The sequence below is a fragment of the Sorex fumeus genome, unplaced genomic scaffold (genome assembly GCF_029834395.1).
Source record: "Sorex fumeus unplaced genomic scaffold, SorFum_2.1 ptg000122l, whole genome shotgun sequence".
Taxonomy (NCBI): Eukaryota; Metazoa; Chordata; class Mammalia; order Eulipotyphla; family Soricidae; genus Sorex; species Sorex fumeus.
The window spans coordinates 8,123,140-8,139,421 of NW_026606179.1; the positions used below are offsets into that span (position 1 = coordinate 8,123,140).

The 16,282-nt window shown below is 57.5% G+C and overlaps 1 protein-coding gene across 1 annotated transcript; it reads right to left on the minus strand.

Moving 5' to 3' along the window:
* Window positions 1-285: 285 nt before the first annotated feature.
* Window positions 286-16,089, minus strand: NLRP5 (NLR family pyrin domain containing 5). Its single transcript, XM_056137212.1, has 10 exons — window positions 16,080-16,089; window positions 8,620-10,180; window positions 7,906-8,076; window positions 6,383-6,550; window positions 5,620-5,788; window positions 4,963-5,186; window positions 4,665-4,835; window positions 4,232-4,402; window positions 2,021-2,191; window positions 286-442 (listed from the first exon to the last, which is right to left on the minus strand). Exons 1-10 carry the CDS (start codon window positions 16,087-16,089, stop codon window positions 286-288), a joined length of 2,973 nt encoding a protein of 990 aa, XP_055993187.1.
* Window positions 16,090-16,282: the final 193 nt, after the last annotated feature.

The window sequence follows — 16,282 nt, forward strand, 5'->3', positions numbered from 1 at the left end:
TGACTCTCACCCCTATGACCCCTGTGGCTAATGTCACCAAGGCTTCATGGCATCACTGCTGCTGCTTCCGTGAACCTTCTGCATGCGCAGCTATCCGCCCTGGGTCATCCCTGTCCCTTGGGGCACTGCTCAGGCACGATGCCTTCTCCCCATCCTGCATGGTGGCCAAGGCACTGGAGAGCTGCACATGTGCCACATGCTCAGAGTTTATTGGGGTCCCTCTGCTCCATGGAAGAATGCTCTGAGCAGAAGGACAGGACAGAGGCCGTATTGTGACAGCGCAAATCACTGCCGCCACCAGAACCAGTCTTCATCGGGCTCCTCGTCCCAGTCTTCACCTGGCTCTTTGTCCCAGTCGCTATCCACAGTCACCCATGGCTTCACCTGCTGCAGATCTGCCACCAGTTGCTGCACCGCAGCCGGAAACTGCCCCAGCTTCAGCCTGCAGGCAACAAGAGCACCTGAGGTTTCAGAACTTTCCACTCCCTCCAGCCCCGAGACCAGGAGTGGGCCCAGGGAATCCCCACATGTGAGGACAGCTGGGGACAGAGCAGGCTGCCTTCCCCGTGTCAGTCTCTCATACCCTAAGATGCAGAACCCCCAGAGTGCGCCCCATGCAGGTGTGGTCACCAGTGCAACATGCTTGAACCAGCTCTCTTACACTAACACCACAAGTCATTCCCAGCTGCACCGCAGGAGGGGTGTGGGAGCAGACGTGGCTCCCACAGCTTGGGCAGCCCCACAGCTGAGGGACTGACTGTGACCCCACAGCACAAAGGGAGCTGCAGTGCCCCCTAGAGAGCATGTATGCAAGTAATGATCAAAACTCCATCGATCCCTGGCCATAGAAACTACAGTAAAAGGAAAGGGAGCAGATAACCCAGATGCAACCCTTTGTTAATAAAATGGTATTGAAAAAGAAAATATGGCGGGTTTAGGGTCTTGTCTTACACATGGCTGACCCGGGTTCAATCCCCATCATCTCATATGGTCCCTTAAGTCAGCCAGGAGTGATCCCTGAGCATTGCCAAGTGTGCCTCCCCAAAAAAAGGGGGGGGCACCAGAGAGTATAGAAGTTAGGGGCTAAATTATTATATTTTTGGTTTTTGGGTCACACCCCAGGATGCTAAGGGGCTACTCCTGGCTCTGCACTCAGGAATTACTCCTACCACTCCAGTCCTAATTTTTAATTAAAAAAACAAAAGGTTGGGGGCTGGAGCGATAGCACAGCGGGTAGGCCGTTTGCCTTGCACGCAGCCAACATGGCCAACACAGGTTCGATTCCCAGCACCCCATATGGTCCCCTGAGCACCGCCAGGAGCAATTCCTGAGTGCGTGAGCCAGGAGTAACCCCTGAGCATCGCCGGGTGTGACCCCAAAAAAAAAAAAAAGGTTAAGGTCTTGGGGCTGGAGCAATAGCACAGCGGGTAGGGCTCTTGCCTTGCACGTGGCCGACCTGAGTTCGATTCCCAGCATCCCATATAGTCCCCTGAGCACCGCCAGGAGTAATTCCTGAGTGCAGAGCCAGGAATAACCCCTGTGCATTGCCAGGTATGACCCAAAAAGCAAAAAAAAAAAAAAAAAAAAAGTTAAGGTCTATACAGCTTGTGACTATAGGTGCCATGCCCTGGTTTGAATCCCGATACCTCATACTGTCCTCTGAAGAATGCCAGGAGTGCCTCCTGAGCACTGGTGGGCGTGGCCCAATGCGCCTCCCGGAAGGCTGAATCAGGTTGTGTTGTGCAGCCCATGCAGTATGTCCCTCACCCAGGGGCAGTTGGCTGTATAAGGCCAGTATCTCAGCCCTGCACTGTCCCCAGCCCACAGCACATGAGGTGTACTCAATGCTGTCTGCATGCAGCTGCAAACTCACCCAAAGGGACCCCCCCCCAATGCCGCTGTAAGCCCCATTCCCACTGAGGCTGGAAGCCCATGGATACTGCGGGTGGCACAGAGCCAGCGCCTTAGCTGTAACTGCAGCTCTGATCCCCAGGCTCTGTCTAGGGTGGCAGGGACTCACCCAATGGCGCGCAGGGCACAGGATGGGTGTGAGATCCCCTGAAACAGTGTCCTCATGGCTGGGAGGCTGAAGCTGTTGCTGGCCAGGCCAAGGCTAAGGAGGCTGCGGTTTTGGGAGAGGGCGGCGGAGAGTGCCACACTGCTGTCTGAGGTCAGGCCACACTCCTCCAGCCTGTGGGCACACGACAGGCCAGGCCATGAGCATCAGCCAGGGCCTCTCCCTGTGCATCTGCCAGGTGTATGTGTGTGTGTGGGGGCGGGGGGGGGCTCTCGGAGACCTGAAGCAAAGCCTGACATGCCCCCGGGTCCCCTGGAGAGTGCTGGGGACGGAGGGTCAAGGCTGAGGACTTCTTTCTGGGGATGGAAACCTGGGGTGAACCGGGAAGAGTGGGCTAGGGTCTCTTCAAAGCAACTCAGGTGATCGTGCAGGGCATGCCCCTTCAGCTGTTAGGGACAGAGCGAATGTTTCACTGCCTGAGGCCTCCCAGCAGCAGACTGGAGAGACAGCAAGTGCCTTACCTACTGTACTCGGGACACGACCCACCTGGGTTTGACACTTGGCACCTCAAATGGCCCCCTGAACCCTGCCAAGAATGGTCCAAGTGAATGCAGAGCCAGGAGTAAGGCCCGGATGTGACCCAGAAACAAAGCCCAAGAACACACAGGCTTGACTGATGCATAGTGAGGGTCTGCTTAAGTGGTTCCAGCCACTGCAGGATGATGGGACTGAGGAGGGTGACAAGGCTGTCTGCCTTCCTGGAGGGTGCCTGTGCTCTGAAGCACTTAGGAACAAAGTCTCTAGAGCGGGCAGGGATTACCATGGGGTACTTGTGTCCAGTCTGGGGAGACATGCTGAGCAGTAGGCATGACCCTCCATTGTAGAGGGGTGTGTGCACAACATGAGCTCATGTTGCAGGGGCGGGCGGGAGTCTTATGCTCTTCTAGGACACATCAGTAGTACCAAGAAGAACCAGAAGGTCCCCACATTTCCAGGAGGCAAGGAGGAAGTTAGCAGTGACGCCAAGCAGTGCCCAGAGCCCTCCCTGAACAGGAGGCTGTCTCTAGGGATGGTGCAGTTTTTCTGGGACACACAGGCAAGCTCAGAAAATTAGAAACTCCAAGAGCTTTGAGGAAGCTATCCAGAGGAGGGTGCATGGCTACCCAGTAATAGGACTCGCCAGCTATAGGGATGGAGTCAATCTGGAAGAGGCGGGGTCAGCTGCTGAGAGGCAAGACTGCCAAAGCTATCCATGACCCTAGGGCTGAGAAACAGCTGGGGTTTTTTTAAATTTTTTTATTTTATTTATTTTTTGCTTTTTGGTCACACCTGGTGATGCCTAAGAGTTACTCCTGGCTTTGCACTCAGGAATTACTCCGGTCAGTACTCAGAGGGCCATATAGGATGCTGGGAATAGAACCCCGGTCGGCTACGTGCAAGGCAAATACCCTACCTGCTGTATACAATACTTCAGCCCTGTAGTTTATTTAGTTATTTATTTAAGCTTTTTGGGTCATACCCGGTGATATTCAGGGGTATTCTTGGCTCTGCACTCAGGAGTTACTCCTGGTGGTTCTTGGGGGACCATATAGGATGCTAGAAATCGAACCAGGTCGGCTGCATATAAAGCAAGTGTCCTCCCCACTGTACTGTCACTCTGGCTCCCCAAGGAGCTGTGGTTTAGAGAAGAAGATGGGTTCCCAACTTTGCCACCACCTCTTGTCCCACCCCTCCTCTCAAGATAAGTGGGACAGCAACCACCGCTGACACATCTCACAAGGAGTCCCTTGGGTTCGGTCTTTCTCTGCCACTGCCCTTCCCGATGCACTGTGCACAGTCCCTCCAGATGCACTGGTGGCATGCCTCTCTGGCCTGGCACTGGGCTGTGTTCCAGGGCATTGCAGAATGGTGGGCCAGTCCTTCCTGCTCTGGCACCCCCCCTTGGGCCCAGTATGCCAAACCTGGGCTCACCCAGAGTCCAAGACTTACTTCATTTTCTTAATGCCTCAGGAGCAGCAACGCAAGGCTCATCCCCAACCCCCACCGCAGCACCCCCTGCACCAGGCCAAGCATACCTTAGTTCTGAGTTTGGTATCCAGACGCCCCCACCCACTTTGGTTTGCTCCAAACACCGAACTCTGACAGCAGGAATGCTGCTCTCCCAGAGGGTCCCAAGCACAAAGACCAGAACATGAGCACGGCACCCAGGCCCACCTGAGCCTCACGAGTGAGCTGGTGCTTTGTTTGAGACCCTCGCAGAGTGCCACCAGTCCCTCGTCACCCAGGGCATTGTGGGAGAGGTCCAGGCTGCTCAGGTACTGGTTCTGTGCGATCACGGAGGACAGGCTGGAGCAGCAGGTGGCCGTGAGCTGACACTGTACGAGCCTGCAGTAGAGGGAAGAGGCATCGGGGAATTGTGGAGAGTCCCTGCCTCCCATCCCTCTTGGCTCAGAGTGGATGACCTTGGGCCAGAGAGGGGCAGAAGAGTTAGAACACTCAGCGGGAAGCTAATTCGGATCCGAGCTTTGGTGCCCCCTATGCCACAACTTGCCTCCGGGCGTCCTCACAGGGAATAGGGTCGCCCCTTCCCACTCTCGGCCTCAGCCCACTGGTGGCAGAGAGCAAGGTACAGCCCTGTGACACTTACTCCAGCTCCTGCAGGTGGCACATGGGGTCCTGCAGGGCCAGGCACAGGAGGTGGACGCTGCGGTTGCCCAGCGGGTTTGAGCTGAGGCTTAGATGTGTCAGGCTCGTGTGGTGCATGAGTGCCAAGGCCAGGAAGCTGCAGGCAGCCGTATCCAGGCCGCACCGGGTCAGGCTGTAGGCAGATGGGAAGGGAAGGCAGACTCCAGAGCCCCATGTGGGCAGCACCATCCCAGGGAGGCCCCCTCTCTGTGTGCCATTAGCACTGCAAGGTACACAGGACCAGTTTGGGGGTCACTCACAGCAGCCTCTGGAGACCATGGCTGGGTGCTGAGTGGCTGAGGCAGGGGTACAAGAACCTCATGCCCCATGTACTCAGGTGGTTGTCTGACAGGTCCAGGTGCGTCAAGCTGCAGTTGCCGATGAGGCCCCTGGCCAGGTCCTGGCATGCCCCGGCAGAGAGGCCACAGCTCCGCAGCCTGGAGAGGGAGCCCCAAGGGCATGAAGAGAACCACCCCAGCCCTTCCTGCTCCCCCACAGCTGGAGAGGGGGGCACAAGCCACAGGCCCACGAGTCTCGGACACGCCCGCTGGGACAGAAAAAATGTGCGTGTGTGTGTGGAGGGGCATCTAGCCTTGCGTGTGGGTGTCTCTGCCCACGTCTGTGTGTCTGTGCGTGTGTGTGTGGGAAGGGGGCACACACCTCCCCAGCAGGAAAGGGGCAGAGGGCAGGAACCCCGATGGACATGAGCGCGAGTTTCTCATGGGAACCCACGTCCTGAGGCAGCGCCCCCAGCTCAGGGGCAACCTGGTGAGGCCCAGAGGTCCTGGTGGCTTCTGTGCATTTGGCATTGGCATGGAGGGCACCACGAGGGAGACCTGTAGCTGGGGGCATCCTCCCGTGACCCCCAGCCCTTCCCCCATTACCCGCTGGGGCCCAGGGTGAGGGCGCACTCACACGAGCCTCTGCAGCTTGCAGGCTGGGGCCAGCAGGCCCTGGCACAGTGCCCTGAGGGCGTCCTTTGAGACCTTGTTTCTGGCCAAGCTGAGGACTCGTAAGCAGGTGGCCCCAGCTAGGACTTGGGAGATGACAGAGAACTCAGGGTCTTCTAGCCAGCAGCCATCTAGCCTACAGAGAATGGCAGCCTGAACCAGCATGGTGTCCACAAAGCCCGGCACCTGAGCCCCACCTCGGACACAGCCCGTCTCTCCCCAGGTGCCTGGAGCTGTGTGACTGCTGGAACCTGTGAGGCTGTGGGGTGCAGGGCCGTCCCTGAACCTGGACCCTCTCGGACGCCCATACTGGTGTCACCCCCTAACCTGGACCCTCTTAGACGCCTATGCTGTTGAGAAATAACCCAGTTATTTCAGAGCTCTTCTTTTTAGTGTCCATCTTGGGGGGTCTAACCTGTGGGGCTCAGGGGCTACCCCGTGATTGGTGCTGGGGGACAAGATGCAAATGACACCCTGATGTGTGGGGTACAGTGGGGGTGCTGAGAGGCAGTTCTGTGTTGCCAGGACCACCAGGGCTGCCCCTGGTCACGTGGGCCAGGGCTGGACCCAGACTAGCCACGTGGGGGAAGCCCCTCCCTGCTGCTCCATGTCCTGTTGTCCCCCCGCTCACCGCCCGCCTGACACATGTTATATTTTTGTAACTCGTGTAAGTATTTCAAACATGAATGACCAACACCAGCTCCAGAGCGAGAGTTGAGGCTGGACTTACCAGAGAGAGCGGAGCCTGCAGGAAGGGTGTCGCAGAGCCATGCCGGCCATGGTGACGTCCGCATGCCCGAGGGACATGCAGGCCAGGCCCAGCAGCCGGAGTCTGGGGCTGGCAACCAGAACATGCCAGAGTGGCTCCAGGCCCCACATCACCTGCACATCTGTGAAGCTGTGGGGGAACAGTGTGTAGACAGAGAGGGAGTGGTATAGATAGGTTAGGGTTAGGGTTAGGGGTGCAGACAGGGAAGGGAGAGGTATATACAGGAAGGAGGGGTACAGACAGGGAAGGGAGGGGCATAGACAAGGGGTGTGGACAAGGAGGGGGTGGGGTAGACAGGAGGGTGGGTTGACAGGGACGGGGTTGTAGATAGGGGGGATACAGGCGGGGAGGGGAGTGTAGACAGGAGGACACCTCTGCAATCTCAGCCTATCCCTCAGCCCCTTATGTTCATCTGCTGGATAAGTCACAGAAATGCCTTTCAGGCTCCCAGCACTGGAAATGGCATGAAAACAAGGGCAGAATGTTCTAGCAGGAGAGCTATTTATCAGGACACCCAAAGAGTCACATGTGAGATATGATTCCAATGCTGGGGGGGCCGGGAAGATGTCTCAGTGGGCAGAGCACATGCTGTGAATGCAGCAGCCCTGAGCACCACTGTTGAGGCCCCCAAAATAAAAGGAATGAAGGGGCCGGAGAGCTAGCACAGTGGGGAAGATACTTGCCTGCGTATGGCTGGCCCCAATTCAAACACCTGATATTCCCGAGTGATCCCAGCCATAAGCAATAAGCACCACTGGGTGTGAAAAGCTAAAACCAAAGGATGAAGCTTGGAGAGCCCACGCCTTGCCAAGTATGAGCTTGTCTCCGCCCCCTTCGAAAAGGAGAAGGAAATAGGGTGTCATCTAGAGAACAGAACTAGGATGTCAGTCAAATTCAGGTTGAAGAGTCAAGAGTCAGACCAGGTAAACTGCAATCACATTTAAATTGAAACACAGACCCACAGCTACAGACATACATAGGTGACCCTGAGCTGTAGGGTACCAAGGAAGATTGAACCGGAAGTGCAGGATGGTGGGTAGAAAGTTCCCTGAACTGAGCCATGCAGCTCACCCAGAGCCCAGCTGCTCCCCGTCAGCGTGGGGCTGAGGGGGTGAGAGAGCAGTCGGACCTGGATCTCTGCCCTCACAGGGACACCTACAGATCCCAGCGTGGTGTGCGGCAGGGCTCAGCCCCAGGCAGCACCCTGAAGAAGGTCTGGAGAGAGGGGTCTGCCCCATTCTGCAGCAGTGCCAGGATTCCCCAAACCCCAGAGCAAAGAACTGGGAGTAGAACCCGTGTCCAGGCCCCACACAGTCACCTATGTCAGCTCGCTAGAGAGGCGGTGTGGCCTGAAATGAGCTTTCCTCCCGCTTTCCTGGACAAATCAACTCCTGTTCATTCTTCAAAATCCACAGAACGCGATCTGGCCTCAAGTACTCCCTCTCCTGCCCTGAGGATCCACATGACCCCCATGTCCAACTCACGTCAGGCGCTGAATGCCACAGGCCGGCCGCTGGAGCTGTCCACACAGTGTCTTCAAAGCCCATGGGCTCAGGATGCTGCCTGCGAGGTCCAGCCGCCGCAGACTGGGGTGTGCACCGAGCACCCCACACAGCTGCTGCCAGCTCTCCCTTACCAGGCTCTGGTGCTGCGGTCTGTGGGGGAGGGGCGGAGCCTGAAGCCAGCAATGCCATACGGGCACCTGCCTGGCTCCTGCACAGCCTCGGGTCGCGCTTTCACTGAGTGGCAGAGGGGTGGCCACAGCTGCCTGAGAACAGCCCCGAACTGCCCCACTTCTGGGTGAGACAAAAGCACTGAACTGGGGGTTGGGATGGAGGACAGGTCAGCGCTGCCCCACAGCAACACCAAGAAGCAGCTGTGTCAACTCAGTGAGGCGGGGAAGCCACCATGGTGTGACCCCAAGCCCTCAGACAGAAAGGGCTGAAAAGGGGACTAGGCCAGAGACAGTCCAACGGCAAAGGCACCACACCCTTGCATGTGACTAGGGTACACCGCAGAGGGTCCCCAAAGCCCCACCAGGAGTGAGTCCCAGCACAGAGGTGAGGTCAGCTCCGAGCACTGCTGGGTGTGGCCCCAACATGCTCTCCCCTCACCCACAAAAAAGGGCTACAGTTTGGACAGCACAAACCCCAAAAAAGAGGGATGAAGAAAGCCCAAGGCCACAGGCAAGGCCTTACCTGGGGGGCAGGAGGGGCCCTGCTTCAAGGCTGTGATCCTTCTGGAAGACCCCTCCGACGGACAGCCTGAGGGTTTGCAGGTGGCCACAGCAGGGCAGGCAGAAGGCATGGACCAGTAGGTCCATCGGCCGGCTGAGCAGCACCCTGGCTGCCCGCAGGCTGGCACACATCTCCTGCACCAGCTCCTGCTCCTGGGTCTCAAAGAGGCAGTAGAAGGTGGAGAGAAGGTCCTGGGGGCCAGGGTGGGCGCCCAGCCAGGCCACCTCATGCAGCAGGGCCTGTCTGGTCTCAGGGGCCACGGCACACCCCAGCAGCCCCTGCAGCAGCTCTGCCAACTCCCGGTTCAGGAGGCCGCACAGGAAGCGGCTCACGGGCGGATGGCGGGCACCCCCAGACTTGGGCAACAGCAGGCTCAGGAGCTCGGGGAACATGGGGCAGGCCTGCCCCTCAGGCAGCATGTGGCTCAGGGCCGCAAAGAAGTCCTGCAGGCTGGGATGCAGGAAGCTGAAGTGACCAGCACGGTGCGGGTGAGGCAGCAGGAGGTGCTTGCTGGCCAGAAAGGAGAGGTGCGGGCTCCACAGCCCGAACCTGCCCAGCGTGTCCTGAGTGAAGACCAGCTTCTGGAGCCTCAGACCCTCCAGGGCCAGACGGCACAAGGCCTGCAGCATGTGCCTCCAGACAGGTCTCATGTGGTCCCTCATCTCAGCTGCCACTTGCATTGGTAAGAACTGATGAAACACCCAGGTGGCATATAAGGCCGTGAGTGTGCAGTTGTGGGTGGCCAGTCGCAGATGGAGGGCTTCCTGGAGGAGGTGGTTCATAGCAGGGACCTGGCAGTTCTCCAGCAATGGTTGGCAGTGGGTGGCCCACTGCAGGATTTGCCTCTGCTGGGCCTCAGAGTAGCTGTGCTGCAGGAGCAGGTCCAGCCTCTGCTCCAGTGAGAACCCCCCGAACCACAGGTAGCAGGGGGCCACCAGCACAGCCTTGAGCATCTCCAGGGTGGTGCCTGAGGCCGTGATGAGCAGCGAGGCCTCTGGCAGCAGCACCTTCCGGAGCAAACTTCGGAGCAGCACCTTCACGGGCTGCCACGCCGCCCAGTCTGCGCATGTGGCCCCGTCCTCATCCCCAAAGGTCCAGTCCAGGTCATCAAAACCATCCAGCACGAACAGCAGCCTGTCCGGCCAGGCCCCGATGTCCTGTGCGGCCTCCGGAGCAGCAGGCCAGGCCCTGGACAACAGCTTCAGGAGGCTGCTCTCAGCCGGCCCCCGCAGGTCCTGGGCCTGCAGGAGGAAGACGTAAGAGAAGAGGTCCTGGAGGGCCTTGTCCTGCGCCCAGCCCAGCAGGAGCCTACGAACCAGCAGGGCCTGGCCTGTGCCTGGCTCCCCATGCAGGACCACAGTGCGTGGCCGGAAGCCATGCTCGTCAGGCAGGAAGGCCCTGAACAGTGCCTGCAGCTCAGGGCTGTCACAACCCAAGTCCTGGAAGCCACCATCCTCTGCCACCAGCCCACCAGCAAAGCCACTCTTCAGGTGTGTCTTGTAGTCCCAGCAGCTCCGGGCACCTGCGCAGCACGGGGGTTGGCAGCACGTGAGCACTTGGGCCTGACACCCCCACCCCAAGTCAGAGCTGTCTGCTGTGGCTTTTGAGGGCCACACCTGGCAGTGGTTGGGGATCACCCCTAGCTCAGCTTGGGGACCCCCCTGTGGTGTCCAGGGTCATTCCTGTCCAGGGTCCATCTGTGACACTGGGTTCAGCTACAAGTAAGGGTGAAGTCTCGGCAACAGCCTGCTGGATACAGGGTGTCTCTTGTTTCACCATCATCACTATCTGCAAGACCATCTGCTCATGAGCTTCTGGCCACAGACCAGGAGACTGGGTAAAACAGAGTCTCTTTGTACACGGGGTCCCTGCCACGCTGTGGCTCCTGACCCCTCAACACCCAAAACAGCCGCTAAAGGCACCATGTGGGACCTTCAATTTCTCCTGGTTTCTTGGCTCTGAACACGCTCAACATCAGGCTGCCACTGGCTCTGTGCCTGCTCTCTGCACTACAGGTGCCCGGACATAGACCTGGGACCCCAGCTGCACCCCAGACAACTGCATACTAAGGGCCCTGCTCTGCTCAAGGGGCCAGGGAGCCCTGCTCAGCTGAGCTGGAAGTCCCAGTGCCAGGCACAGGGACAGACTCCGGACAAACTGCTCGCGGCAGTCTGCAGGGATCTGCCACCTTGTGACTGCCAGGGCCACAGTGAGCAGCCAGGCAGAAAGGCGTGTTCCTGTCCCAGAGCACCATGCATGGCAAGGATAACCAATGTATTTTTTTTTATTTTTGGGTCACACCCAGAAATGCTCAGGGGTTACTCCTGGCTCTGCACTCAGGAAATACTCCTGGCGGTGCTTGGGGGACCATATGGGATGCTGGGAATCAAACCCGAGTTGGCTGCGTGCAAGGCAAACACCCTACCCACTGTTCTATTGCTCCAGCCCCCAAGGATGACCAATGTGACTGACCTCAACAGATACCATAGCCAGGGATATGGGACCTGGGAGAGTGGGCAGGGCTGTGGCCTTCCACGCTGACCTGGGTTTGAACCTGAGCGCATACCGGGTCTCCAAGTACTGCCAGGATTGAGCCCTGAGCAGAGCTGGGCATGCTACCCTGCCCCAACAAGGAAACCCAGAGAACCAAAGAGGGGCCCCGCCTCACCTGGGCTCCAGCAGCGCGCCTGCCTCCCTCCCTCTCCAGGTGCGGGCGCAGGAGCAGTTCGGGTGTCCTTTCCTCGTTCTCCCTCCATTGCTGGGTGCTGCGAGTGTGGGGACCACCAACAGAGCTGTGCAAGGGAGAGATGAGGCCACCCTCAGCATGCTCTCCCAGGAGGTCATAAACCTAATGTTTTGCGCGGGCTGTTATAGAGAGGGGGCATTTGCCATGCCCACACTGCCCAGGCCAGCTACCTGCAAGGCAGGTACCTGAAGCCCTCTGTACCAATCCTTGGCTTTAAGCATGCTCTGACTCTCTGAAGAGGCATGTTTTGGTCTGTTCTGTGCTGTGGTGTAGGATGACCCATAGAGTGAGTTGGTGCATTGCACTTATTAGGAATTTATCTGCAAGAGGAACTGGAGAGAGAGTCCAGGGACTATGACCCAATCCTCACTGATTACGGTCCAATCCCCAGCACTGGAACCAGAACCATGCAGTACCACCAGCAATAGGTGTAGGCCCTGAGAACAGAGCTGAGAATCAACCCCAGCCGAGACCCAGGGCTGCCTCTAGAACCAGATGTGACTCTCCATTCGTAAGTTTTGCCATTGACCTGCTGGCCTCTGACTGGGGGAGAAGAAGCAGGACAGCTCTGAAGGGGCACTTTGGAGGCCCTGGGGAAGGGTGACAGGGGGGCCCTGGGGCACATCACAGGATCTGTGGCAGCAGAGCCAGACCTGAGGCGGCAACTAAGAAGCAGAACTCAGGTGGGGAGGGGGTTGGGGGAGCAGCGCTGGAAATGGAGGTGAGGTTTGGGGTCCTGGGATAGAGCCTGAGGTCTGCAGGGCAGCACCCAATTTGAGTTGGGATGGATTCACTCAGAATGGGCCGACTCTCCTCAGTGCTCATGAACCTAGGGCCAGAGTCAGCTGCCAGCCGACTGTAGGTCAGCCAGGTCATCAGAGCTGCAAAGCACCTCTGTACCCTGATGTATCTGCAGCTTTTATTTTAAATTATTTAAAAAATTAAATTGTTGTACTGCTGCCTTTTCATTTTTGGGAGGAAAACTTGTGGCCACACCCAGTGGGGCTGGGAGCTTCCCTGGCTCTGTGCTTGGGCCCTTATCAGTGCCAGATCAAACCCAGGGGGTCACATGCAAGGCCAGCCCATTCGTACTGTCCTGCGTCTCTGCTCCTGTGTTTATTTCAACTGATTCCATGTCTCTGGAGGATGGGTGGTCAAGATATGCATATTTTCTTGTATGGGGCCACACTTGGCAATGTTCAGGGGTTACTCCTGGCTCTGCACTCAGGAATGACTCCTGGAGGTATTCAGGGGGCCATATGGGATAATTTAAAATATGCCCTACCCACTGGACTAGAGATGTGCAGGTTTTCAGGGAAATGCTGCCAGATCCAACCTGTTTTCTCAGCAAAGCTGAAGACATACAGGCTGGGGAGTGCCCGCTATACACATGGGTCCACCCCCAGCACCATGTGGTCACCAAGGCACTGCCAGAAGTGAACTCCAACTAAGGAGCTGTGGGAGCCCTTGAGTACCTCAAGGTGTGGCCCCAAATCAAACCAACAAACAAAAAACCTGGAGAGCACTCAGGCAACAGCTGGGGTGCTACTCTCTGGGGGGACCCTGTGTTCGTAAGACTGTGCATGACAGGAGCCAGAACGATAATACAGTGGGTAGGGTGTCTGCCTTGCATGCGGCTGAACCCGTTTCGATCCCTGGCATCCCACATGGTCCTCTAAGCACTGCCAGGAGTAATTCCCGAGTGCAAAGCCATGAGTAACCCCTGAACATTGCTGGGTGTGACCCCCCCCCAAAAAAAAAGACTGTGCAGGACACGTGGCTGGGGAGGGCACTTGCCTTGCATGCAGCTGACTCGGGCTTGATCTCTGCCACTGCATATGGTCCCCCAAGGCCTGCCAGGATGTGGCCCCCAAACAAACACAAAATAATTTTAGTAGGAGTAGAAATAAATGCATCACGCTAAAACAATTGCGCTTATCTTGCCAGAGGGCCACGAAGAGATGAATTTATGTGTAGATTACTCCAAACAGGGCCCTCCATTGATTTTTCTGTACATAAAACACTCAGAACTACACTCAGAGACTCCAGGTTTCAGGTCCATGCCCAGTGGTGTCAGGGATGGAAGCTAGTTGGCTGTTGGCAAGGCTAACCCCCTGCACTATCTTACCAGCCCCCAGAAACAATATTAATTGCATGGGTGGTAACAGGAAAAACTTATTTCTAAGAACACGTTCAAATGTTCCGCCCTAATTACAGAGCAATTAAAATCTCATTTCCCTGCCATCTAACACAGAACAGCCAACGTACACAGAGATGGAAAACAATAACAGAGCAAAACTCCCATCATCCCTGTTGACTGGCCAAGGTGACTCCCTGTCTCTGTGAAATCAGCTTCGAAGCTCAGGGGGACCCCTGGAAATCTCCCTCATTGAAGGTAGGGAGCAGAGGGCAGCTCCCCAATTGCACCCCAGTTTCCTGTCACCCCTCCATCATTCCAGCAGTTCTCACGAGGGGAAAATCCATCAATGAACAGCTGTGACGAGAGAGTAGGGCTGCCTGTCAAGACTGGGACACCGGCAGAGGATAAGGCAGGAATGGGGCGAGCCCTCAGCTGGAGGAAGCTAGAACCTCAGGCAAAGCCACTGCCCCTGATTGCTGAGCCCTCTCCGGTCCCTGGCAGCCCAGACCACGGCATGGAGCTTGTCTAGGCCCAGGTGGCTCCCCTGGGTAGCACTGAGCCACCCTGCTGGCCAGAGTACTGCACGGGTGACTCTGCACTCCCCAGCAGGAACCACATGTTGCAAAGACCTGTGGGGGACCTCCACCCCACCTCCAGCTTGGACCGAACCTGGCCTTAGCATCCCACAGCAGCCGGTGAGCGAGGTTCTCCCCTCAGACCAAGGATAAGGGCTGCAGTGCGGGGCAGGCAAGGCCCCCGCCTGTCAAGGACACACTCACCTTTCCAAGTGGCCACTCCTGGACCCACGCCTGCTCCCCAGGGCCTGCCTTTAAGGAGGCTCGGCTGGCACGTGGCGGCCACCCATTGGCTTCACGGGAGCTGCACTGGCTCTGCACCTGTGGCCACCCTTCCTCACCTGGCGCTGCCTCTGCTTCCTGTGTCCCCACCACAGTGTGAGGGTTCGGGCCTCTGCCTCATCGCCAACATGTGAATGTGTGGGTGAGTGTGAGTAGGTGTGTGAGAGAGTGTAAGTGTGTGATATGAGTGTTCATGAGTGTGTGGGGAGTGTTAGGTTATGTGAGTGTGTGAGTGTGAATGTGTGTGTTGGGGGGGGTGAGTGTGAGAGTAGTATGACTGTGTGTCAGAGGTTAAGGCGCTTGGCTTGTATGCAGCTGACTTGGGTTCAATTCCCAGCACTGCATATGGTCCCCGAAGCCCCATGTCAGGAGTGAACCCTGAGCACCACCAGGTGTGGCCCCAACCCCCCCCCCAGGCACACCCCCAGTCTGTGGTCCAGGCACGTGGCCCGGAGAGAAGCCGAACGTGCTGTGCGCACAGGCCCAGCTTGAGGCTCTTTACTACAAATAGGAGAACAAAACCAGACAACCCAACCAGCCAAAACCAGCCTGTCGCAAGGGCAGGCTTTGCTTGCAGCAATTCCAGATGCCATCCCAGCACTGCATGGAGTTCTGAGCACCCCAGAACAAAAGTGTCCCCACCTGCCTGCCTCTGGCAACTGAGACTAGGGCAGGGGCACCTGGGTCAGTCATCAGGTGAAACTGGGTCGAAATCTCCGCCTAGGATGGAGGCAGCGCACATTGAGTCTCGGACCAATCAGAGGTGGAGATTAAGGTTACGGGAGCCAATCACAAACAGAGATTGTAAGCACAGGTTAGCGGTAGAAATTGGTGCCAGTCAGAAGTGAAGAGTCACGGACCAATCAGAGGTGGATCTTGAAAGCACCGGCCCAATTAGAGTTGCCACTGGAGGGTCCCGGGCCAATCACTGGCCGGGAGGGGCGGGGCAGGTACTTTTTTGCAGGATGCAGGACTGAAAGAAAGGTTGGAGGCTCGCAGCTTGCCTGGTGGGTGCTGGCCCTTCTCCCTGCTGAGTCCCGCAGGCGTACTTGTTTCTTTTCCTATGGTAACTTTGTCGAGGTATCGGAAATTTTGGTGCAGCTGGATAAATCTGGACACCGCACACACTCTCGAACTCCGCAGGCCACGCAGGCCTCTCCTGCAGTGTGAGCGGGAGTGAGTTGGGCAGCACGCACACGCCCCAGCCTCCCATCAAGCCCTTTGCTCGTGGGGAGAGGCCTGGGTGTACGGTCATCCTGCCAATTGCGGGGACAGGAACTAAACACCCTTCCCCCTCCCCCCCACCGTGGCCCCTGGTTTCACCTGTAGGAGGTGCCTAGGCTCCAAGCATAGGAACCTGTCCCCAGAGCCCTGAAAAATGTGGCTCCTTCATCTTTCTCAGGGACTGGTTGTGGGTTGTAAGTCCTACCCCAAGACTTCCAGATGGTGGGATGACAGGTTCTGTGGGCACTAGGAGGAATAGCGCCCCCCCCCCCCCCCAGGGCCCACTCTGCCAGTCCATTCATCTTTCTGTGTCATCATGCCCAGCAGCCTCCTCCTGCCGTGTGTCCAGTCCCAGCATCCTCCTCCTTCTGTGTGTCCACACCAAGTGCTTCCAAGTGCTTGCCTCCTGCTGTGTGTCCACTTCCAGTGTCCACCTCCTGCTGTGTGTCTTCACCCAGTGCCATCCTGCAATTGGGCTCACCCTTGTACTGTCTGGGCCCCACTGGGAATTCTTGCAGAGTGTCAATCACCTATTGCAGCCATGGGTTGGAACAGCAGCGACAGTACCACGACCCACAGCCCTGAGGACCCCAAGCCTACGGTTTGACTCTGTTATCCTTCCCCAGGTCCCAGTCGAGGCAGGGACTGGTGCCATCC